This window comes from Strix uralensis, chromosome 18 (genome assembly GCF_047716275.1).
Source record: "Strix uralensis isolate ZFMK-TIS-50842 chromosome 18, bStrUra1, whole genome shotgun sequence".
NCBI classification, from domain to species: Eukaryota; Metazoa; Chordata; class Aves; order Strigiformes; family Strigidae; genus Strix; species Strix uralensis.
Window position 1 is genome coordinate 17,102,084 of NC_133989.1, and position 26,506 is coordinate 17,128,589.

Consider the following 26,506-nt stretch of genomic DNA (forward strand, 5'->3'; position numbering starts at 1 on the left):
GGTCCATTCAGCAACCCCTAAGACATCAGTGCAACAGACCACACTTGTTCTCATAATTATCAGTGACACGAACCCCCAAAACACAAGGAGTTTTATTTTTATAAAGATATTTCTGCCCCTGCCCCACAAAAAAAAAAAATCAAGGCTAATATTTGCACCACTGACAATCTGTGGGTTTGCAGAGCAAATTAAAATTGTTTTCGTTTCAATTTGGCTAAAACATAAAACCAATTTCCTAAATCAGGAGGCCAGTTTACAGTCTGAAGTGGGATACACTGAAATTCTCTCTACTTGGAAGTCATCCTCAGCCTCTCACTTTCTGTGCTTTGTTTTCCATCAGTGCCCAAAATACTGTATTGAAAAAGCTGAAGCTCTAAGTGCAGGGGTAGCCAATCCTACTGCATCCAAACTAGCCAGCAGGTAGTTATCCCTTCCATTCTGGGAGAGATAACTACACACAAGTGTAAAACACTTATATTAAAACTGATGCATCTGCGTGCCTTAGGCAAACCAGCACGAACAGTCTGTACCTGCTTGGCAGCACCACCCCCAGGTGATGAGGAAAGAAGCAGTGAGGACAGACCTGTAACAGGCTAACACTGACACACTCAGCGGTATCCATTTTAATTTTCTGCCCCCCATCCCCACCCCCAGCAATGAATGGTTAGGAAAACACTGCTTACTATATGAAGAGAAATGCACCACTCACTGTCATTTAGTGAGCAGCTAGAAACAAACACTGCTTTTGTTGGGAAGCTGGTGGCATGTGTGAGCATCTCTGGTTAAACTGGAGATTCATGAATACTCTCTAACCAAATCCAGGAGGAAATAACTTCACATACAGAAATATGGGTTTAACAACAGAAATACAGGAGAGACAGACTACTACAGACTATCATGGAAATAGTAATGGCAGAAGAAATATTCAAGGCAGAGCATCTACCCAGCCAGATAAAACCACCAACTGGCAGCGGAGGGGTATGGAACACATGGGTAGGATTTAACAGAGCATCACCCTGTGGTTCTGGAGGTGGTGCAACCCTCTGCACCAACGCGCTGTGGGTCTCGCTTGGAGGATCACTTTGAACCTGTTAAGTATCCTCATTCCTCCATCAGCACTGGTTGCAAATCAATATTTCATACTACCTCCTCTACTCTTCCACTAGTAAAGGAACTATTTCAACCACTGCAAGGAAACTTTCCAAAAGTCTCTGCAGACTGGATTTGTTTCCCTTCACTTCATTGCTCATGCCATTTTCTCACCCTCCCCTACCAATCAGGTAGGCTCTCTGTCTGCCAGAACAAGGCAGACACCTCCCAGTGCAATGCAAGTCTGATTCCTTTTTGAACAGACAAAAGTAAAGGGGTATTGTAATTACTGAAGAACACAACCATCATGTGGAAAAAGGCACTTCTAAAGAGAGAAACATAAGGGGTGGGCAGGAGAATAAAAGGCAGGTACCTTTTTTATTTGTCTGAAAATATATTTAACTTGACAGATTACACACTATTCCAGTTTTCAGCTTCTACTTACTTTCTGAATATTCAGAATAATGTTAATACACTTATTACCTCAAAGAACAGTTTGTTGCTGCACTACAATGCATCTCCAGACTCTATTTCAGAGCTTTTGTTTGAGGATTTACACAGTGCTAAACAAATGTCATCTGTATTTTGCCAGTGCTGGACCACCAGTCACCCCGTACTTCAATTTGTTTCTAGGCTTAATCACACCAAAACCTAAAATGTTCCCTGTAACCATTAGTAAAGAATCCTTCCCAATATTAAAACAATATTTTTTCCTATTTCCATTCCTAGTTATGACTGTTCTGGCTAGAATGTATTTTACTTCTGCTTCTATTTTTCAAGTACTATTCCACATTTGTAAAAAGAGAGATATTAACAAAAATGTGAGGCTTTTCAAGATGTTTTCATAGTATGAGGGAGATTATACAGATGACAACTTGCCAGGAATTTCATCTTTTTTCTTACAGAGCAACACATTACTAGTAAACCACGTTATTCCAGGACAGATTATGACAGACACTACTATAACACAGTTAAATAAATAAAAAAGTTGAAATAACCTAGTATCATTTGAGTGTTGTTAGGGTCGGTTTCCGTTTGCAAAGCTCCTATAAGTATATTCACAAGCCTCAGCTTCAAGGAAAGGAAGGTTACTGGCTTATCATACGTTGAGCTGTCATCATTGCTGAATTTCCCTTCCAGGACAACCTGAAGGAAAAATGCATTTATTTCAGTATCAATTACAGATCACACCACCATGGTACTGGTTTCAGAAGTCAATATCCACAGCACACATTGCTACTGACAACTTGCACAGTCTTACTTGCTATAAGAGGCAAGTGCTAACCAGAACACCAGATACAACCCACAAATCATCCAAATCCCACTCCAAAACAACCAGGAAAACAAAAATGGAAACGCAAAACAAAGTGGGAAGCTTACTACCTCAGACTTTATTGTTCCAAAATGATGAGGAAGAGGCAACAAAGACAGCAAGATGTTAATCGAAGCTCTTCTTAGCTCTGTGGGGTTTACATAGATTTTAAACTTTGAGAGTTCTCTGCAAACCAAAGCATAAGAGTTAATCAATGTCTCACAGGAATTTGGCACCAAATTTAATTAAGTTAAAGTTAAATACACAGCCACCCAGTGGTCTTAAATAATCTGCAGTATACAATGTGGCTGTTTCTTTCTAGGCTCAGGATTTTTTAAATTTTTTTTTTTAAACAGCAGTAATAACACAGTGAATTCATGCAGGAACTATCACTTGCTAAGGATTCTGTACCCCATATAAAAGCAATGAGCCGATGAAAGTATTATTCATATACTGAATCTTCAAAGCAGGACATTTCAGTCATGAGCCTCTACTGGCTCATAACAACTCAAACCCACCCAGAATTATCAGAGATCCATAGAATATGTTCATGCACATATCGCATAAAACACAAGCTGCTTAGCACACAGATCAACTTTTTAAGTAGCCACCAGCAAATTCTTCTACTTATAAGTCCTATCCAAAAGAAGCAGTGGCTCAGATTTAAGTCCAGAAGATAAATAACATTTTATGCATAACTTCAAAATGAAATGCAGTACCAAGACATAAACCATATGTTGACGAAGGCATGCACAGAGTAGTATTAACTCAGCAAAACGTCCAGAAATCTATAAAGCTCTGACATATCTTCTGGTTTAAGAACCTACTCCAATTTCACCAGCCTGTCTAAATTATTGATTTTTCTATTTAAATGATGTCTAAGATTACTTTCAATGAATTCACTGCAGCAACAGTCACTAATGAATATCCTGTGCAATTTTATTGAAAAATCTGTAGGCTTTCAATATATTTGAGCTAAATCACTCCTTTTCCCCTATTCTTACAGGTACTGCTTTCCATCAATGAATATGTAGATAATTCACATATTCCATTTAAAAATAAGTACTATTTTTGCTTTAAAGAAAATTGCATTAAATAAAGTGCCACTATTATCACCATCAAATACATACACACTATGAGACTCACATTACAGAGTTCCTTCAGTGAAAACTAATCGGGAATGACAGAAACCCCAGAAGATAAATACCTCCCCACATTTCTGGTGATGTTCATACGGAAATAGCAATTTACCTGTCAGGTAAAATAGTTTCAAGAGCCGAAATGAAATAAGGAACCACAACATCAATCCCTTTCAGGTCACAGCAGAACAAAGGAGGGGAGTTTAGTATAACACTGGCAAGAACAGGGTGGCAAACGAAATCTGCTATCTGCAAACCCTGAATTAAAAGCATGTAAAATCTGACAAAAAAAGATAAGATTAAATTATTTGCAGATAAAAAGCATCAGCATCCCATATGAACAAGAATGTGCAGCAACTATTTGATCTTTTATATATAAAATAGAGGAAGGCTCAAAATCAGAGCTAAGAAATGTTTATCCGAGCAACCCCCCCAAATTACTTTAGTACAGGCAAATGCACCTAACAAGCTCAACAAAACCCCCCTCACAAATCACATGTATTTCATGTGAAAAAGCAGTGCACCACAGCTATATTGAAACCTCTGACTTGTTGCAACACAGACTGGGAGTTGTGCAAATACAGCCCAGATAGTTACTAACAGTGCCTGGATCCCATCACTCCCTGCCCTGTGTAAGGATGGGAGCGAGACCTTGATTTTAACTCCTCAACACAAGAAAAATACTGTGAAATCTTTCAGAGGGCAGGGCAGGACACACTTATCAGCAATATGGAAAATGATACCAAACATAGCCATCATAACTAGTTCAAGTGAAAAAGCAGGGGACAGGAACCTAGCTGGCCATCATCCTAAAGCAGTTGGTTTATTTTGCAGTTTGTCAGAAAATACTTATATTCCCTTTATTTTTTGAAGGCTTGCAAACACAGAGGAATCTCAATGACTGGGTAAGAGAAACACACACTATCTATACACAGAACACTACAACATGCAAAAAAAATTGTTCAGTCTTCCAGCAAGTTTTGATGCCATCTGGGACAATTGTGAACAGTTTGAAAAAGTCATGATTTAAAGTTGATTCTCTGCCTCTAGCCTCTGCTATTTTACTTTCTAACAAAAATTTGGGAAAAGGTGCACTATGACAGTTGCCTTAATTTATTAGAAACAAAACTGAAAACAGGTAGTTCAGAACACAACTGTTTTAAATACTAGAATATTAGTGTATTTCTATATTTAAAGGCAAAAAAACCAATCCCACAAACACATTCCATCCCAGTGTTGCAGTGTTTGACAGCATAAGACCCTTCATGGTCTGATAAAGTGTACAAAGCCTTACTATGTCTGCACACTTATTTTTTCCATCGGAACAATATTCAGTGACAAATTAAAAAACACACCAAGAATAAGAGAGGCAAGAAAGTATCAAGACGACAACATTCCTTCCAGCTGGGAGGCACCGTAAAGGACTTCCCTTCAACTGGAACTTGAAGAGAACACAATGAAAACCAGCATCACGAGAAGATGAAAGGAAATCACTACTCAGTTTAGCCAGACACCCCCACCTACAGCATCTGAAGGCTAACCATGTTTTTTTTGATTGGCAACACAGGATTCAGACAATAACAGAATGCTATTCACTGTGAATTAATGTGCACTATAAGGTTATACCAACAAAGTGACTGGAAGATAGGTTAGTACCGGGATAGGTAAGCTGGTAATATTTCCTCCCCAGTCTTCTTGCTACAAAATATCCTACACAGTGTCCCGCATGCCTCTGCCCTTCCTGCTTCATAGTTGTCTGGGAATTCACTTGCATCAAACATGGGGTTGGAAGCCATTGTGTCTGTGGACATTTGTGATCCTTTCCGGCGAAACTCCACGCTAGCTTGAGTTGCTATAGCTGGGAAGAGGAAAAAAAAAAACAGTGTGTCACTGTGTTTGTTAACATATATAATAGGCTCATGGGATCCTGGACACAAAGATCAAGTCAAATTTAGTAGTTATCATGAAGCTGTTAGTTCACTATATTTGAGTCAGTGCCTCTGTTTAGAAAGTATTTCTGGGTGTAACTAACTTTTTTCTTTATAAGGGTGATAACAACTGATCTTCATATTCTAGAGCCTGTCCCAACTTCCTGCTGGGAAGAGTATGCTTATATCCAGTATTAGCTTCCTACCCTCTTTGGAGGACAAGGATCTTCCCTCACTTAGTTCTCATCTCCAAAAAAAATGAAGTAACACCTTGCCTTGCTTCCTTAAAATATCAAAAAACATTTAGATGGTGCCATTACTGTGACCTTCAAGCAAATGCTTAATTTTCAGCTGGCCAATCTCTTACATTGCTCTGAACACCGAGCTGCTTTGATCCAATTTTGTTGTATAAACATTAAAAAAAACAATAACAAAACACACAACCCCCCCCCAAAAAACCCACAGAAAAAACCAAGACCAAAACAAAATTCTAAGGACCCATATCAGAAAGAGAAGTTTGCTGTAACTCACTCTCCTGATTTGGTCTCTCTCTCATCACATGACTACTGAAATTGCCAAATATCTTTGAGGTTAGACAGCCTCCAGACAGCAGCTACCAGGGAGGCTGTCCTCTCCTACTCCCTATCCCACAATATGCTCCACAGCAGTCTCTCGGGAGCCTGCTGTTACTCAAACAGGATGTGGTTCTGCCAAGCTTTGTGCTCCCGCCCCGCAGGACACTTCTGCTAGTCCAAGCCAATTAAATTCATGTCTTTCTAGAGAGATTTCTGGTCCCCCTTTCACACAGTATCACATGCACACAATGCAGGAGGTACTCATTTTGCTGGCATCATCCTTTCTTCCAGTATGGCAACCAAAAAAAATATACTGCTCTCAGTGAATTTTTTTTTTTTCCTGTGGACAACTTCACTCAAATTACTAAGGGCAGAAAGAGTACATTCCTTCTTATTCTCAGTTAAGACTGTATTGATTTTCAAAACTTTTATAAGCCACAAAATCAAACAATAGATAATGTGTGCTCCTAATGGAATCACGCCAATGTAGTTCTACCAGTAGCAGAGAACTTCCTCTCTCTCAAGTGTGGGACGCTGGGGAACATCAGGTTCACAATCAGTCTGGCAAGCAAAGGCCCGTTAACACTTCCAACATTGGAATATCTGTTAATTTACAGATAGCTGGGTTTTTTTATTTTTTAAAGGAAATGTCCTAATGACAAGTGACTACTCTTAATTTTTTGTCTTTAAATTCATCATTCAACCTACTGTTACCTTTCAAATTTTCATGACATAAGTAGCAAATAAGCACAAATCTTTATGCATCTTCCCATGAGCCGTTTTTTTGTCCTAAATAAGCTATCCAGCAATATATTGTAGTTGGAAAAAAACACTACATGCACAATGCATACAAATCAAACACTAGGTCTGTAAAATAAGCTTTAAGTAAAAAAAAAACATGGTTAGTGCAAAGTCCTGAAACTCATGACATGATCACAGACTAAAGTACAGAAAAGATGGGACTGATTCAGGCAGATTAATTTGCTTTTGCCAACAATCCTCCCCATTCAAAAACACACACAAAAAGATTACTTGTCTTTTTCAAGTAAAAGTGCAAAAGCTACAAGAGACAATGAGAATGAATTTACAAATAAAACATGGGATTATGGAAAAAGAAAAGCATGACCGCAATTAAGGAAAAGCTACTGGTTCCTACTTACAAGATTTATAAGAAAGAAGAATTTGGATAAAAGATGCTGCAAGATAATAGAAATAAAATGGAAACAAATCAAAGGACAGCAGTAGTTATAAAATACTTTTAAGATGGTGAAATTGTAATATAAGTTAAGAAGCTTTTAGCTTTTTTAAAAAATAGATTAAAAGCTTTATGATATAGCAAGCTCGTTAAACACATAGGAAATTGGCATTCAGGTCCAAAATTATGGTTTTGAAAGTACCATGCAAAACAATGAACAAAAAGTTACAAAACACTAGTAAGATTTAGAGCTGTTCATATCAATGTACATCAGTTCTTTAAAGGGATATATTAACCCTTCCCAGCTCAAGTACATTTCCCTGTGCTGCACTGTATATGGAGCATACACTAGGCTATCCTACGGCTTCTGGGACTTGGGGTACGTTTTGTAAGGGGAAGGTTACTTACCTGCAGAGTCTCCTCACAGCAATACTTCTTCCAAACCATGAGTTCCTGATGGTATTACAGCTCCATCTTCCCTAAGCCAAGTTGCTAACAACCAGTATACCCAGGCATGCCTCCCCTGACCACCGCTCAATCAACAATCTTCCAAAGCAGAAATAAAAGGCATAACACTACCACAACATCAACGTCTCAAAACCAATCTCCAGAGAAAGAAGAGAGGAAAGACTCCAGTAGCCAGGTACCATGAGATAACGCCATCACCTTGTACGAGCTGCTGCTTTGACTGTGCAGGGTGAGATCAAGACTCTTGACAAAGCCCCTCAGCAACACTCAAGGTGTCCTTAATCAAGGCTTCTTACAGTTTGTTATAGATCCCCAGAAACATTCTTTGGGACCTTAATATTAATGACAGAAGAAATGAGGATAAAACTGTATCCCAAGACTCCCTGGCTGCCAACAGCACCTGGGTGATATCAGCAGCCCACCTAGAGGACTCCTTTGGCTGCTATAAAACACACAGCTGGCAGGCTTGTGACCGACTTTAGGTACAAGGATTAAGAATGAGCCCATCCGATGGGAAAATTCAGTGGCTGAAATGCTGGTACAAGGTATTCACAAGTTTCTCCCAATTCTCCCAAGCTGAGGACAGCAACTTGCAGCAGCACGCGCTGTATGGCCCAGCTTGTGTAACTGCAACACATCCTGCCAGTGAAATGCTGGATGTACTCAGCACATCTACACACACCCCAGAGATGTCATATTCAGGGTTAACTTCATAAGGGCTTCATAGTGAATTTCTCATGAAGGCGTTTTCTCAAGTACCAATCATAGGGAGCTATTTATGCCACGCTAACAGCTAAATAAATACCATGCAACCATCTAATTCTAAAGACTACACCAGCAGGATGCAGCTCCTTTCAAACCAGCTATGCATTTTCAAACAGATCATTTTTCCTCTCTTGCCACAATACAGAGTAATGTGCATTAGCTGCCTGCTATAAAGCCATAAAGCTTCACCACCAAGGCCTCAGTGCAGAAGCTAAAACCTGATACAGGACACTCAAAGCACAAAAGCATTATACTCATGATGGCAAGACTGCTGATTTGCTTCAGAATCCAAACACAAGACTATCTTGAAGGACAGGGCTCAAAGAGCAAACAGGAAGACTGCTCTCCAGTGACAAACTCCACCAGTACTCAGCCATAAACAGATGACCTCCAGCCAGTCTTGTGGGAGAGAACAATTCTCTCTCTTCCCATGAAGAGACAGACAAAACCACGGCATCCACAAACATGAAATACCTATGATCATCCTGAATCATGCAAGAAGTTTACCAACAAAGATGACAGAAAACTGAACAACAGGGGGCAGCAGTTACACTGACAGAACCAGAGAAGCATTGAGGCTGGAAGGGACCTCGGGAGATTATAGAGTCAGCCCCAGCCCAGCCAAAGCAGGGTCAAGTAGAGCAAGTTCAGCTACCCTTCCACCTATTCAGATATTTTTCATCTCAGAACCTACAAAAAGCTGCACATTTTTCCCACCAGTCATTTTTAATCTACTTCCTTTCTGGAGGTTAAAGAGTTCAAGTAGTGAGATATGTGAGGCTCCAGGACAAGAAGAAAATCAAGGGTAAATAGGTACTCATTCACATCAGCCTTGATCAGCTGCTTTTTACTTCCTAAAGCTCAAAACCACTTGTGTTTTAAGATGGGAGAAGGACAACATGTCAGTCCATGTGAACTAGCAGCATTCATTTAACTGAAGTAAACTAACTGAACTAAATTCTGACCCAGAACTTGAGCCCACAGCTCATCCACAGGGTTCCCCATTAGGCACTCACATTTAGCTCACGAATACCTCTTTAGGAATCATCTCCTATGGGTTCACATTGCGAATGTGTCACATGACAGAAGAGGAATAAGAAACATGCACTAGAAAATGCAGTGTTCCAGAAAGGTGTCCCAGGGAGAGGATCTGTCTGCCGGACCGAGGAGCAATCTGTACCAAGACATTTCACCTCTTTTTCAAGGCGGTCCTCAGTCCTCCAGCCAGCAACAAAACAGATAAATCATATCAGAGAGCTATGACAGAAGAAATTCTTAACTGCATAGCACTGAAACAAACTGAACATTAGAAGGGTTTAACGCTGTTGAGATCTTACACAGCTGCAGTCCCAGATCTAAAAGAGAAATGGTGTGTGGGCCAGTGGAAGACAATACTACATAGCAAAGCTGATTTTAAGTGCAGACACTTCCCAATCATAAAATATTTAAAGCATCCATAAAAACAATAGTGCTTCCTGAAGTTAATGCAAAGATTATCAACAGCAGTGTCAAACATGGTAAGAATATTCAAGCTAGTGGCAAAAGCATTACTGTACCAGGCTCCAGAGGACAGCAGATGGACCATGATATACAGGTATAGCCAACCTACAGCCAAAAAGAAGATTTATTTTTGTCCTCTTTCCTAAGGGTAGGGATTGTGGCAGCTAACTGTCCCTTCTCTGCTGCCTTCTTTCTTCAAGCCACATCTATACTGGGTAGCATGAGAAGAGGCAGGTGGATGAGCACAACATGCAGATCTGATTATTACTGATGGGCCCCACAGTACACAATCCTCCTGGCCTACCTCATCAGCCCAGCACAACACCTCCTGCTTTACACTGCGAGGAGGAAAAGACTCCACCTGGAAGCATCAGGCTTCACAGATAAGACTCTCAGGACAAAAGCTCTTCAATTTGCACTTAAACCTGATTTAAGACACTGACACTTCAAGTCAACAGGAACTGCAGGAGCCTAGCCCTTTACAAGTCTTGCTACATTTTCCCTCCTAAAACAGAAGCTGAGCAAAAGAATTTATCCAAAAGGATACATCAGGCAATCAGACTTTGGTGTTTCGCCATGCGGTTTCAGCAGCATGGGTCCATCTTCAGATCCTTCTCCTTTTGACAGCCTGCCATGACATTGCTGTGACCAGCACTTCACACAGCACTCATGGCATCCTGGAAGGGCAGCAAACCCTTGACTAAATTCCATAAGTTAATTCTGCCTTCCAAATCACTAGAAAAGCAGGACATAACACAGCCAGTTTTCTGGGTCTCCACCAACATAATTCTCTTGGATCCACTGCTGTTAATAAATGGCAGAACATGTGACATGCAAAGACTAGCCTATGGACAGCTCTGAAGAGCATGGAGGAAGAACAGAATCAAATGATTTCCAAATAGTTGTTTCTAGTTTTCAGGAAGCTAGTAAGTCCCTCTGTAAGGCTAGCAGTACGACAATTTTCTGACTGCTGTTAGGCAACTTAAGACAGCATATACGAACAGAAGGCCCTGGAACTCCTTCAAGGAAGGCAATGACTTTGATTTTGGATGAGTATGTACTTCTAGAAGCACACCACCTGTTTACAGCTGACACTGTTGCATAAGCAACATCTCATGACATCTTTTTCAGGTTAAGCACTTAATTAAAATTGTTCAAGATACAGATTATGTCAAAATTAAAACGATCCGATCAATCTGCAAAGCATTAAATACAGGAATACATTAGCTGCACGTGCAGCTGAACACACCCTCAAATTATGCCTTACTTCTTCCTAAGCTCAGCTCTTTCTCTAGTAATGCGTCATGGGCCTTTTATAAAGGGACTTGAACCTCTTACCACAGAAATCCATGACTGCACACTTCCAAAAAACATGTGCTGCATACCTAAAAATACCTTTAAAAGATCCCAAATCCTAAACCCATCGCCTCCACACAGGGATTTGTGACACAACAAACAAGGAAGATCATCAGTTTGACTGCTGCTGTCAAGTCCCACTATAAACCAAACTTGCTACAACAAACCTCTTGCTCCTATTTTTACTTTGGCCAGTGAGCTCCTGATAGACCGATCTCTTGGAAGAGTTCAGCAGACATTCAAAATACCTCATGAAGAACAGAAAAAAATGCAAGGAGAAAGTTTATTCTTTTCTGAATATTATCACCAAAAGGGAGAAGAGTGCTAAAGCGCTTCTCTGAGCAGAGCACTAATTCTGCTATCACGTCTCAAAACATCTAACCTCTGAAGCTGAGCAATGTATAGGAGAGAAAATAAATTTATCAGTTAAGGACTGAAGACAACCAAGGTATTAAGCCATATATGGAAACACATAGCAACCATCACTGAACGGCAGCAACTTCACTTGCTATTTTAAAGACTTCTGTTTTCATAACACTCTCCAAAACCAAGAAGTACCACTTCATGCAGTATCTGCAGTGATTTTTGACAATTTTTCAAACATTAAAGAGGCACTATAAAAAGTGGCTATTACTCAGACATCCTAAGTTGAAATCTGCTTGGACTCATCACATTGTTTCCTTCAGTTCATAAAATTTTCCCCACTAGCATAATTGGGACTGCAATGCTTGTTAGAGCAAGGGAGTGTTTAATAGTAAAAAAGTGATATTTTTTTTTTTTTTTAATTTTTAACCCCCCAAACACCTGCTCAACTAGTAACAGGTGCTGGCTCAGCTGGGAGGGGTTAACCACAATAGATATTTTTTTTGATTATGCATATATTAATCTTGCAGGTAGGAAATGTCAAGGAAACAAGGAAAAGTGTACATGTATTTTTCAGTAATATTTACCAGTCATGCTGCTGTCTCTGTTTATTCCATTATGAAGTTTACAGTGAACAAATGCTGCGTCAAATAACCACGATCCGAAGAGGTTCAAGATGCTGTTAACCTTTGGCCTGCGAGGAGCCGGTAGTGGCCGTGGCTCAGAACTTGTCTGGTTTGGGCTAGAGAGTGGAGAAGTAGAGGAGGGTTGGTGCTGCACTTTTGAAGTATGTGCAGTAGTTACCTATTTGAACGAAAGAACAGATCAGCTCCTAGAAGTAAGGAAATTACCTAACCACTTTAATCTAAATTACTTTATCAAAAGGGTCAGCTACTTAAAAATCAGAATATGAAATCTTACAGTGCTGGTTTTCATCGTCGCTTTATTCACAGTCACTGCCCGATGCCTTCGGTTATGGGGTGGAGTGGTGTTGATCGCAGTGTTCTGGGGCATGCTCAGCCTATTTACGGGCGTGGGTGGTGCGCTATCTGACCGGGGTCGTGAAATGCCTGTAGATCAAGAAATAAAGCAAGCTTTCAGCAAGAATTCCACAGGCTCATACACGGCAGCCCAGTTAGTAAGCATCTGGCCCCCCTGCCCCCCAAAACAGCAGTAGTAAGAAAAACATCTTTCCCCTTTTACTATTAGCAGAAATAAATGCACAAAAGAAAACCCTGCAAATGATTAAAAAACACCTTAAGAATGTGGGAAATGGCACATGGGAGGACAAAGTCTAGAAGCAGGCAGAGGAAGAGGGGCAAGGTTCATTTGCCAAAGCCAATTTAACAGCTCACTCCTGCCAAAATTCAGATGCCTCTCACCTCTGCGTTTTTTTCCCAACCATACCTCCCACGTCCCATTCTGAGACATCTCTAAGATGTCTGACCCTTCAAAGCCACTAAAGATTTAGCTCACTAAATTATGATGAAACCCATCCACTATGCAGTTTTCTGCTGGTTTTGTGAGCTGAGTCAGCTTGCTGAACAGTCAAATACTAAGTCAGTACAGGAGATGCAAGCAGAGCAAGCTCTAGTTTTCCTGGCAGCAGCAGGACATTAGATCAGTCTTTACCCAGCTTCAGGGAAATACTTGTGGTGTATAAAGCCACTCTTCCCAGTCAGATTCAGAAGCAACTAGCCCTCTGCAAAATCTGAAGTGACAAACACCACTTCTTCCCATTTTAATGAACACCACCACCCTCACACTCCACCCCAAAAATTAAGCATGGAATTGCAGTGTGCGTGAAGATTTGACACAGATTGTTTTGACCATGTTAATTAAACCATTCAAGTACGTTTTGTAACACATTACAGAACAACTAACTCCTGCTAAACCATTAGTGTTACACCCCATAAAGGGGGCAGAGTATGCATTATGAAATGTACTGGTTTGGTATGCTCTTTGAAAAGAGGATGCAGTACTTTGCCAAACACATACCTCATGTAGGTACATATCAGGGAGGGCCAGAAAAAAACCTTGTGCTTTGGCACTTGGAGGAGAAGGCAATGAGATCTCCCATTAGCTGTAGCAGAAGGGGTCTATACTACAGCTCTAACATCTGCCTGAGCACAGCCTCACATCCACACCTACAGCTTGAAGTTAATTTCACTAAAAGCTCTCCTGTGCCCAAGTGCATCATAGTCCAGGTGGGCTATCATCGCCCTAGGTGTCTCATCTTGCCACATTAGATCTTCAGAAGTCTCAAGTCTCTGATTCAACTTCCTATCAAAAGCTCATGTAGGCAGCAAAGCTCCTGGCATGCTTACAGGAGTCTGGGCTGCCAGGGGCCCCCAGAAGCACTCCACAGCTGGCCAGTGTGGAAGACCTCAACCCCAGATACCACCACACACCCCCACCACCGCATCCAGACAAGAAGCTGTCTATGTGATCATTGTCGCCCCAGTGGGAACAGAGTCTCAGGCAGCCAGATGCAGAAAACAAAAAAGCCTGCCACACCATTAGTGGGTTACAAGTCTCAGATAAGAACCTCAGGCTATTTTTAAGGTCCAAGAGGAATTCACTACAACAGCTATGCCAGCAGAGGCACATGCACTGTGCAAAGCTAAGAGATGCTCAGCTTCCTCCTCTGCCTCTACTGCAAGATGCCCCCCTCACAAGTCTTACATTACAAACTATTTTCTTCACTGAAAATTTATTACTAACCACACTTTCACAAAAACCTTGGATATAATAAGTATAGTATGTATCGAGGAAAAACAACAGCTTTTAAAAAAAGTTTAATTCAGTTTACGCAGCCAGTAAAAGATTTCAAAGAAACACCTTCTACCAATGCTCAGCTGGACTTTTTGAAGTTCTTGTTTCAGCACAGACTGCCAAATCCTATTATCATAGGTAGGAAAATAGAGTGTGACAGAGTAACACAAGGAGGTTGTTTTCATAAGGTTAAGCCATATGTTGCCTATATATAATCCTCCTTTAATAAATTATGATATTATTTAACAGACTACTGAATATTTTAAATCTCACAGTATTAGTAAAAAGCAGTCCTTAAAATTCCTTAAAATTGGTGGCAAGACATCTGGAAGAACACATTGGACACAGCATGTTTCAAGATTCAATATTACACTTAAGAAAAATGACCATTTGCTCTTTTAAATCACTTTTTAAACAAAGGTGTTTCTACAAAAGTGAAATCTACAGTGACAAAAACTTTTCTGCAGTGAGGAATTCAGTACTGATAAAACTTTTCCTTGCAATATTTTTACAGAAACACAGAATGTATTTCTAGTAACAGGGATCTTACAACTCTGAGACAGGAGGATCTTAAGGACTTGAAAGGACTAAACCATTCAGGTTTTCCCCGAGAGACAAACAACATGTAAAAAGCTGATAGTCTAGTTCCACAGCAGATTTTTTTTCTGAACATGGTTTATGTATCTGCTCAAGTCTTCTGCAGTCTCACATCAGCTCACACTTCTGGCAGATGACAACATTTGTTTGCATACATTTAAGCAAAAAAAGCAGTAGGAGACAGGCAGCTTTTCAGAGCTTACAATAGCACGTTTTCTCTGAAGAATTCTTAATAAGCCTGAAGCATACTAAGAATAACACTTTAGATTTTAGGTGCCACGTAGTGTTACTTAAAACTTAGCAACCAGTGCTTACATCTACCTTTCAGTCAAATTTGAGCTACTCCGTTACCAGCAGACACAAAGAACCACAGCTTTTTTTCTCAGCAGTACTAATCACCTGCTAATCATAAACTAAGTGAAACTGGAACTTGTAGTATAAAGATCTGAAGATGACAGTCAAAATTCAGTACCTTATAAAAACAGGCATTGCATACAGCTGTTGCCACAAAGTTTATAAACAAAGTGGGCAGTGCTCACAACATGCTAGAAGCATAACACTTGCATTGTTGTTCAGACAAAAAGAGAAAGAAACCTTGTTTGAGGAAGAGATGGCTGGTTTTATTTTAGACTTCAGATCTATTTAATTGTTTTGCATTTGAAACTAAGGCCATCTACAACTTTGGGCATTCAAATATTATTATTGTGTGTACAGATAGTCATTTAAAAGTGACCTGATGTCCCTTGCCTATCAATTCCAGGATATACGTAGAAATGATTAATTGTTATGGCTTTATTTATGGAGAAGACAGATTTAGAGACAATAAAATAATTATTAAGTTACTATTCCTAGCTATTCACAGGTAAGACAAAAGCATTACCTAGGAATGCATCCACCAAACAGCTGATCCCACGCATGGCACGAAAGAATATTTGAGGCAGATGTTTAAGGCAGGGGTACTGATTGAGTTCTTGAGTCATCCCACTCACATTCAGAAACTGCTCCTGAAATTTGGGGGTAGAACTAATAATGGCTGGGTTACTCAAATCCACAGGATTACTGCACACAAAAAGAGAAAAATATATTTTAGTCAGTTTAAGAACAGCTGTTAGGATTTTAACAATACTTAAAGATACAATAGTTTAAGGCATTTAAACAACATCACAAAACAGCATCTAATACCAGTACGTTTTTAGCTGTCACTCCACCACAGGAAGTCATTTTTCACTTCCTGGGTTGGCAGTACTTAACTGTCTTCATTTCAAACATTCCCCAAATACAGTGACTAATTTTATTAAGATCCAATGAACCAGAGCATACACTTGCTAGAATAACACCACCACTGCAGTAATATTAATTACTTATGAGGTCTTTCAAACTCAGTTTAAGAGGTCCTTACATTGTTAAAATGATTCTCAAAAGGTAAGCAATGAATTGCTAGTAAACAGTGACAAGAAGGGGAGCGGGTTGTAAAAGTTTGAGCAATTTTTCCTGACTGATACAAAACCTGTAACAGCAATTCCAGATTTGAAGAGTACAGTGTTTGTGATGTCATCACAAATGAAGAAAAAGAACAGATTTCTTTAGTTAGTTAAAAAGTAGATTTTAAACAGTCTAAAATTTATCTAGCTTTAATTAGTAAATAATGTTTTAGATGAAAAGTTTAATATTTTGGCCATTCAGAATATTAATGCAATGCTGTCCCCAAGAGCCTTTAAAACCAAGCATGCCACTTGGTTCTGTTGTGTGTTTATGGAAGAGTAACATGGATATTAAAATTAATTGTACAACTTTCTTCACAAAAACAAAGAAATACATCAATTTTAAAAATAATCTTTTGTAGGGTAAATTTAACACCCTGGAGAATAAGTGGAAGCAGTATACATCTCTTGCAGCTATTGTTCTGCTTCTCCTGTTTGCCATCTCAGAGAAACAAAATTATATTGTTTTTCAGATCCTCCAAACTGCCAAATAGCTAAAAACTTTTTAATTAAATGAACCAGTTTACATTTTCAAAGAGTCAAAGAGTTCAAAGTTGAACAACCCACTCACAACCTTGCCCTGAACTGCTGCAGGGCACTGGTATCACAAATTGCTTACACTTCATTCTGTTTAGATGCTTAATCTTAGCAATCTCTAGAAAAAATTTTCTTATGTCATGCAAATTTATAGAAATGATCCAAGAATACAAACAACAGACAGCTGTAATTACAATACCTCAGCATATGTAAAAAGCGAAACCAAGTTTGTGCAACGCACTCATTATCCATTTCAGGAGGAATCAGACCAGCATCTTCATCGGGAATTTTAAAGGGAGGAAATGAAGGTCCATATGTAAAACGCAGCAATCTAGAAAGTAAGTCAGACAGATCTGTCATTCAGTTAATACTCCTCAAAACTTTAACAGTAATTTGAGCCTCAAAGGAATCAGCAGTCGACAGGTAAGCCCACAAGCAACAACGGAACATTCCAAGTTTTCCTAGAGATCCCCATTTTACACAATTTAGTCCTCTTACAGCTTTGAAGGGTACCCACCTTGGAGCCTGTCCAAAGGTCCCACCAAATCAAAGAGCTGTTAAGGCAACCCCACAGCAGCTCTCCCATCTGTGTGGGGGGTTACCAATTAGCATAGGCTCATACCTAACTGAGGAGATGTTACTTAAGAAGGGGGGGCGGGGGAGGGGGAGAACGAAGGAATTTAAGCCCTTATCCCTCAAGGCTCTTTAGCTAAAGTGTCCAATGACACCCGCAAGCCACATTAGGTTACAGGTCTAAATTCCGAGTTACTGATGACTTACAATTTACGCCAGCACACTGAGCGACACTCAATGCCATCCTACAAGCAGCACAGGATTTACAATCCACAGAGTAGCAAGCTCTTCAAAAAAGACGCACTACATTTTGCAGAAGCTGCAAGTTGAAGAACAGTGAAGAGCAAACCCGCAGAGGGCTTCACAGCAGTGCAGTATCATGAGGATAATGACTTAGATAAATGGGGATCTTTCTCTAGAAGTGCTACAACTACCCAACCAGTCACCAATAAGCTTCACTGCGCCACTGCTGTCTGATCTGGCCTCTGCTCCACCCCCAGCTTTGCAAATTTACAGATCAATTTCCCTGATCAACATAATCCTGGTGTTCTCTAAAAGGATGGAAGAGATCAGTCACACCTTCTCAATACCCTAGCATACCCACAAATCAGTTTCCATCTTTCCTTCAGCTAAACTCACTTTTAGCAACGTTTCTTGCTTGAGTTATCATACCCTTATTTCTAAGCTTAGAGTTGTTTGTAATGGACAAGAAATGTCCCATTCATAGTTTGACAGAGATAAAGTCATCACAACTAGGAAAAAGGGGAGGAGAGCTGAAGTCTACAGCTGACTCCTAAACTGAATTACCATCTTCCACTTCCCCCTGCGCGGGGCACTACAGTAACTTGCAGCCACCTAATGCAAAATACATTCCACGTGTGTTTGGAATCACAGTCTATCGTGGTAACTAGCTTGGATAGAAAAGCAAATGAGCTTTAGGACACGAGGCCTTCTTCAGGTCCAAGCCAGAAATACACACACCTGCACCAGGCAGTAACTGCTTTCCAATATGCCACACTGATGCCCCAGCACCCAGCTACATTTAGTGCCCCAGAGGCATCACCCCACAGTAGGTTTTTGCTGAGGAATTACCTAGCTCTGACAAACCTAGAAGCACTGGGTACACCCCACGCAAAGTCATGCCCCACATCTCTGTTCTGCAGTACACTGCACTGCTTCACAATTCTGCCCTTAGGAGCTAGCTGCAAGTAATCAGTTTTTCAAGGAGCACAGCCAAATCTTAACTGAAATGTGGGACATTTTCCAGAATGACTGAAAACAGAAATAAATTGTAATAAAATAGACTTAAAGCACCCTAGATGTGTAAACATAGTATCTATTGGTACCACAACACAAGTAAGACCCTAGCTTTGTCCTGCTATGAAGTCGTAGCCATGGATACAGGTGAACACTTCATATGTGTGCAGATTTCCAAATACAATTTTCCATACAGTTTTAAGTTGAGAAGTTTACTCTCAGCTTATTGCTAATAACCCAATTCAGACAACTGTTTACTAAAACAACTGTTTGAAGCTGGAGCTTCATTTAAGTATTAAAAGTGCAGCTTAAAACACCACTGAACTTAAAGTTAGCCTCAGGAGTTCAGCTTTCTATGCATTAGGTGTAAACCAACATTACTGAACGGCACACTAAAACATTACAGAAAACCTGCGGATTACTATGCATTAACAGAACTAAGACTGTTAGTCAACAGTGGAAGATAAAGTGTGGGCACAGCGCATGGAGCAGAACACCAACGCATGTTTTGAGACAGCTGTTCTTTTCAGATCAGTGAATCATAAAATATTTTCTGTTATGCAATGCTACATCTAATGAGATAAAAATAGCTAAAAAAATAGTTTGGGAAACATGGAAAACTTGTATGGCAGCTTTGCTTTCCACAGGTTTAACAAGTAGCTGCATAACATGGAAAAATCTATCCATGCTTGGAATTTTGAAAGGTAATTCAAAATCAAAAGTTCTCGGAGTTATAATAAACCCTTGGAAAAAAGCATACTACTGAATTTTTCACAGTGCAGCATTTTTAATACATCTTTGAACTTTCACAGAAATGGTTATTGATGGCTCAAGAGAACTGGGAGGAGGACACCCAGACCCCTTCTCCTCAACATTAAATTCCGTTCTTTGATCCAAGAGGCTGAGATTTGTCCCACCACAGACCCCCACATTAAGGGTACTGACTCTCCCTTCGCTGTTCAGGGCCTTCTACTACAGCCTCTACCACTAACCTCCCTCGCAGCCCACAGATCCTGCCATGCCCAGCAACGCTTGGCACAACTCTCCTCCAGCACTCTCTGGAGGAGGCTGCCACCACTCAGAGGAGAGCCTGCAGCTGCCCCTGGCTCATCACACCCCTGCTGCAAGGGCACAAGCGCCAGGCAGCGATAGCACGGCTCCTGCTGCGCAGGGCAGGAGAGGCAGAGTCCAAGAGTCACCTCAAACACAGCCACATGCAGTAGTAACAAGCACCTAACAATTTTGGTGGTGACCACCATTAAACATACAGGCTATAATGTTACGCTGCTATTCATGACTCATTCTTCACAGGACTTGATGAAGAGTCACAGTGGTGGAGGCTGATATACACACACTGTAAAATGCTACATATCAGAGAGATGCTAAGATTATACAGAGACAATCCAATTCAGATCCTCACTTGCAGAACAAAGACACACACAAACAGTAAAAGCCAAGGATACTAGCAACATCTCTCACTTTGTTTTGCTTGTTCACTTTTGGATTGCTGTGCATTCCACAAAGAAGCAACCCCAGAGAAAAACATATATAACCCTGATCATCCACATACACACAGGTTTATTTCCATGGGATTTCTCCTACCTGGAAGTAAGGGCACAGATGACCTTGCTCCACTGCTCAACAACTGCAGGGTGATGTCGCCAGTTGGCCACCATCTCTTTGGCAGTTTTCCAGTAAGGTGGTGTTGGAAAGCACCGTGTACAAGCTAGTAACCACACCTCAAACAGCACGCCAATTAATTTTTCAGCCAGATTCTCAGCAATGCCACCTTATAACAGAAACAAAGCATGCCTTTAGTAAGTATTCAATTAAGTAACTTCAAATATCTCCCCAAGCAGATTTCAGTTTAAGTGTGTAAAGGTATCTTAAGTTCATTTTTTTCATCATTTTCTGTTTGATCCCTGATTGCTTCCTACAGCAAATTAACCTTTTTACAAGACCAAACATAATATATAAAGCCCAGCCACTTACATGTGCCACTAAGGGACACTGAGAATTCACTAATTTTAGGCTGTCTTCTATTGCACTCTATCCATATTGATGCCTTTTTTTAAAAAAAAAAAAAAAGGTATAAACTGACAATATGTTCCAGTAGGCAGGCCATACTGCAAGACACACAGGGGTTTCAGTGAAACAAATAGGGAGCAAAATTGTCTGAAACCCTTCACCATGAACTGTTCCTGTACAGAGTCACTGTTCTGCAAAAATACATTTAGGAGAACTCAGCTCCAAATCATTCATTTTTTTCTCACAATGCTTTATTTTGGAGTAGTGCAGCAGAATTAGGAGTGAGCTATTGTGCTCTGGTGGTTACTAGGAGCTTTTAACAGGTTTCCCCCCATCCCCCTGGCAGCTCAACATCAAGCAGAGCCAAAGGTTTTTCCAGTAATTGAACCAAATGGAAATTGAACACAAACCTTGCACAGTTGGAGCTGCTAGAAGAGTGTCATTGATCTGAAGAAGAAACAATAACAAAACTTCCCAGGTTTCTCTTGCCATAATTGTTGATTCACGAGCCAGTTTCTGGACAGCTTTCAAAACTTGCAAACACAATCTAATCTGGCTAGATCCTGGGTCTGGCCTGTAAGAGAAGAAACAATACTTGAGTCTCTAAACAAGAACTATGAAGAGATGCATACAATAATCTGAACTTTGAGCAATTACAGGAGGAAACATCAATATTATTGAACAAAAGCCAAGAACACGAGCTAATATTCTTCTATGCACCCTAACTCCGTCTCTAAGCATCCTAACTCTGCCTTAACGAGTACAAGATGTACCGTAACATTCTTCTCTACATGGCACAGAACTCACCACCATAAACACTAACTGGAGGAAGCAAAACCCATTATCCCAAAATGAATTTATCTTAGACCAAACAATGAGAATGTAGTTGAGACATCACTAATTGTTACATATGTAATTCAGAAGGAGAGTGGCAAAATTAGGAGAAAATATTGTTAGCAAGCTAATTTAGATTCTTCCTAGTTCTCCTCTTGCTTCCAAATGTAGATCCAACTCTTACCTGAAATTCCTTGGGTTTCGGAAAAAAAAATATCTAGAAGAGGGTCATTAAATAGGAAAATCAGACTAAAGGAAGAGGGGATGAGTAAGGAAGGGAACAAGCTGATACTATCAAGGTTTTCCCTGTAGTAACCACCAGTTTCACACCGTCACTGCTGAGCCACTCAACATCAAGTGCTGCAGAAGCAGCACAAAGAGCATGCTCTCTTCCCAGGAGTTAGTTTGGACAAGGCAAAACTGGTACAAAATAGTAATCTGAAACGTTCTGGACAATATCTGAGGACACTGGTAAACAAAGCTGAGGAAGCCTATAATTTTAAAGGGTGAAAGGAGAGATTACAAATTTGGGCGTGCAATATATGCAAACCATATTTCAACTTGCACATCATTTTTCTCCTCCCTCCTACCACTTAATGAAGGGATGACAAAAAAATGATAAAAATATTACCTCTCACTGGACTACTAAGTAGTATTATCAGATTCCTACCAAACACTTTCAATGGGGTATAACCCACAAGTCATGTTGCATGGTAAGCATCTCAAGAACGTGCTGATCCACTAGATACAGATCTGCTTTTCTTAAAGAGTAGTAGCTCACGTTGAGATCACTTGTTGTATTGACAGACACGCTTTAAAAATACTATCAACGCTTATCTTGATAGAATAAATGTTGTATTACAGTATGGAAAACAAGATTACAAAGAGACAAGATAATACGTAATGCAAAATTGCAGACTACTAGTCGCAGTTCAGGACTTCAGTGGGCTGCTTGATCCTAGTGCTAGATCCTAACAGATAGCCTCTGTAGAACAACAAAGCTCGCGACAAGTAAGCCCTGCCTTGGTTATAACACTATTTTTTCCCCTGAGCAAAAACAGAGCAGATACTTTAATCAAAAGATAATCCTTAATCTTGTAAGGCTTTAAGTTTCAAAGCCTGTTTCAAGACTTGTTTCCCTAATAATTTAGGGAATCTTTATATAAAAGGGGGGTTTACATGTAGGAGCTCCATATGCCAGATGACTAACAGGATACTTCTGAGCCAACCTGGTAAAGCCAGCTCTAAAGTCCCCAGCCACCTACCAGTTCCTCTTGTCCACGATGTCAGTTAACAGCAAACTTTGGTTGCAGCATTTTGCAGACTCTAGATTTCTACACAACCTGACCTTTTGATTCACACACTCCTTTGCAACAAGAACTGTTCTCATGATTTCATATGAGCAGAAGTTACTACAAAAAAGCATCTATTACACGTGGACAGTCACATGTTCCATAGTAACTCAAGCAATTCCAGCCATTTTAGTTACACAGAAGACCCTGGTTTCTACACTTAAATCTCTTGGGGAGGGGATGCAGGGGGAGAGGTCTCCGATTTTCCTTCTGTGCTTCCAATAAGAGTTTGAGACACTGAAACTTCATCTGACAGCAGTAACTACCACTAGTGCTTAAGTAATCTGCAAGGCTGCTAGAGATGGAAAGCCTGGGGGTTGCCTGGGGACTGCTCAAATACATCAAGAAAATAAGCATTCATTTCATCACTGACAGAAGGTCAGTGCTGGGGGGAAGGATGCAAGCACCCTCTCTAGTCAGTCCGCAGACAGAGGAAAGGCAACTTGACTCACCCATCTTTCACCATCCTTATTTTTCACCACCACACTATTTCAAGGACAGTGCATGTAAACATTTGATTCAGTCAAGCACTTGAACTAGATTGACTTATACACACCTGCTTTATATTTGGTGTATACATGTTCCTGAGATGCTATTTAAGTTGAACTGCTCACTTAAGGCTGCTACATTTCACACCTCAACTACAGATCCTCCTCAGGACCTGAAACCCTCACAACTCTGGGCCACCAGTTTTAAGGCAGACAAACCAACTGCTACATCGTTTCCAGGAAACCAGGATGAGGAAGGAAGCTATTTTAATCACAACCATCCATAGGACATAGGCTTATAATAAAGGCTTAGTATTTACCACACAAGAACAGGAGATTTTTCCAGAGAGTAGTTCAATGCAGGTTGCTACAAGAGCTCCTGAGTAAGTATTCTACATGAGCCTATCAGCACCAGCAACCTGCACCAATTGGGTAAAACCAGAAATTATTCTCCTCTTCCCTTCCACAGGCACATAAGAATATGAGCCTTTGCTTTCACTCAAGCACGGTGTGCACAACTCAGTCCTGCATTTAATTTGCACTATAGGATGTCTTCCTGTTGCTGGAGTGAATTCTGAACACAGCTCCCTGGAGGACAAAACTTGAACTTTAAGGTTTTTCTTGAAAACAGAGTAAGGAACATCAAGTGTTGAGAGCCACAGCCATGGAAAAACAGTGTTTCAGATACATCTCAGAGGGTTTTGAATGAAAAACAATAGAATAGTTATACTGGGGGATGGGAGAGGGGGAAGTGTTTAAAATAATGATTTTCCAGCCCTCCCTGTCTCTGGATGTTAATTATTTTGTTCCACAGCCACCACGTGCAGTCCACCACCCTGCAACAAGCTCCAACAATGAAGCTGGGAGAGAAGGGGGGAATGGCAGCTTGTGCCAACAGCATGTTAGAAACAGGACTACTGAACTGCCTGCTACCAGGGCTCCTGGTGTCAAAGCAGTCAGCGCATCATAGCAAGAACTATTTAACTGACTAGTGAAGAATTCATTTTCCACTGTGCCAAGGGAATAAAGGTTCCCAGACAGTAGACTCTATACTGCATGTACCAAAGCTTAGACACAACCTTCTGCAGAAGTCTAATCCAGCAGCATGCTTTCCTCAAATTTGTGTTGTTGCCCTGACCATCCTTCAACGGGAATTAAAATGCACAAGTTAAGAGCAGTGACAAGGTTAGGTGGTAGACTTTGAAGCAATCAATAAATGGCAATGAACTCCTCATCTGAATTTGTGTAAGTTATTATTCAAAACTCTTTACTAACAAAGCCTTCAGGTAAAGTTAATGATCCAAGCACAGCAGAGCACTCTGAAGGCCACTTGCAGTGATACTTTATTAATACTGACAAAAGCAGATGATCTGGTACTTACAGACATATACTAAACATTGATCTGAAGTCATTTCAGGTAGCTAATATTTAAGTACTGTTTCACAGGGCACCATTAAATAATCTCCTCTTACTTATCCAACGTGTGTGTTTAACAGCAGCAGGTAAACTTGTCAAACTATAAACAAAGTCTGAAGTTTGAGCACTCTGAGAATATAACTTTGCCCATGACCTAGAAGCATGTGTATCTCAATATTATCATCCAAGGATGTCTCGTGTAACATCAGGTTGTCAGACAGCAAGCACTTCTCCGCAGGATTCTTTCAAAACTACTAGTGAAAGACAGTCGGCACAATTATGCCCATTTAACAGGCAGCAAGATGCAGTCACAAAGCAGCCACTTACTGCAAGATCCTCCAGCACACCAGAAACGCAGTCAAGTCTTGAGTAAACAAAGCATGGGATTGCCATGATGTGCTCTTAGATTATCTGCTTTGCACAATACCAAGCACATGGTCACAGAGTGATGCTATTTAACCTTGCCCCCTGCTGCCACTCACCTAGAGACAGTTCTTGAAGTTCTCAGAACAGTAAACACTCAAGTCTATGAACCATCTATAATTCTAATTACCTCAACACAGCAACAACTCGATTTGCTACTGAAAATTACAAAACAGCTTTGGAGAGGCACCTTCCTCCTAACTTTGCAGTGACAGCAGTCTTATTTTAATCAAGAGCCTCCACAGCTCCTCAGGCCTCTTTGACAGGTTACCTGTTGACTACAGCTTCAAATTCCTGAGCCTCCCTTTTGTCCCAGCCCTAACACTCACCTCGGTACAAAGAGATTTTGGAGATGTTTGAGAATGCTTTGAACATAAAGGTTTGGTTCCTTAATAACTGGTAAAGGAATGGAGTCCTTAGGTAATACAAGAGCCATAATCCAATCTGTATATACGTCGACACAGTATTTCACAGTATCGCCATCCAGAGGGAGGGTCAGTCCATAACAAACCACCTCCATAGTCCATTTTACCTAGCCAAACACAAAGCAAAAGTTATTAAAAATAAATATTAGCAACTAAGCAATGGTCAGAGCACATTGGTTCTACCTCAACAAAATAACAGTAGTTATGTGGTATGAGCAATTCTATTTAACATATACTGCAAGAAAAAGAAAACACCAAGTCGTTAATTTGTGTATCATGGCATTATAAAGATTATGAATAAATGGCAAATCACTCTAAATCTAATTTCTGTAGTCTAACCTGTAGAGAGAACTCTTCAGAAGACACAATAGCTGACATAATGGAAGATTTTAAAATTCTAGTAAATACTTGTACTATACAAAGACTTTTTTTAAAAGTCACATACTGTTGCTTCAAATATGAATATAATTAGAAAGACTTTATGGTGTTACCTGCTAAATCCCTTGGTTGGTGGTTTTGGTTTTTTTTGCTTTAGCCTGAACTTCCTGATACAGTAGCTCAGATCATAACCCAGTAATAACTGTTTAAGTACACTGTTGCTATGAACTAGCTGTTAATAGAAGCCTTATA

The 26,506-nt window shown here is 40.2% G+C and overlaps 1 protein-coding gene across 6 annotated transcripts in view; it reads right to left on the bottom strand.

The window, feature by feature from the left end:
• RALGAPB (Ral GTPase activating protein non-catalytic subunit beta) overlaps nt 1–26,506 on the bottom strand; it is a 67,086-nt gene that overhangs the window by 33,231 nt on the left and 7,349 nt on the right. For 3 of the 6 annotated variants that reach the window (XM_074887825.1, XM_074887824.1, XM_074887829.1), the window contains exons 3-14: nt 25,781–25,983; nt 21,349–21,512; nt 20,513–20,699; nt 17,280–17,411; nt 15,943–16,121; nt 12,612–12,760; nt 12,278–12,494; nt 7,204–7,239; nt 5,197–5,398; nt 3,653–3,820; nt 2,473–2,587; nt 2,088–2,235 (exon numbers count right to left, since the gene is read on the bottom strand). In XM_074887825.1, the coding sequence (XP_074743926.1) occupies nt 2,088–2,235; nt 2,473–2,587; nt 3,653–3,820; nt 5,197–5,398; nt 7,204–7,239; nt 12,278–12,494; nt 12,612–12,760; nt 15,943–16,121; nt 17,280–17,411; nt 20,513–20,699; nt 21,349–21,512; nt 25,781–25,983 (1,900 nt within the window). The remainder of the gene's footprint in view (nt 1–2,087; nt 2,236–2,472; nt 2,588–3,652; nt 3,821–5,196; nt 5,399–7,203; nt 7,240–12,277; nt 12,495–12,611; nt 12,761–15,942; nt 16,122–17,279; nt 17,412–20,512; nt 20,700–21,348; nt 21,513–25,780; nt 25,984–26,506) is intronic. The other 3 variants (XM_074887827.1, XM_074887826.1, XM_074887828.1) reach the window with 2 other exon arrangements.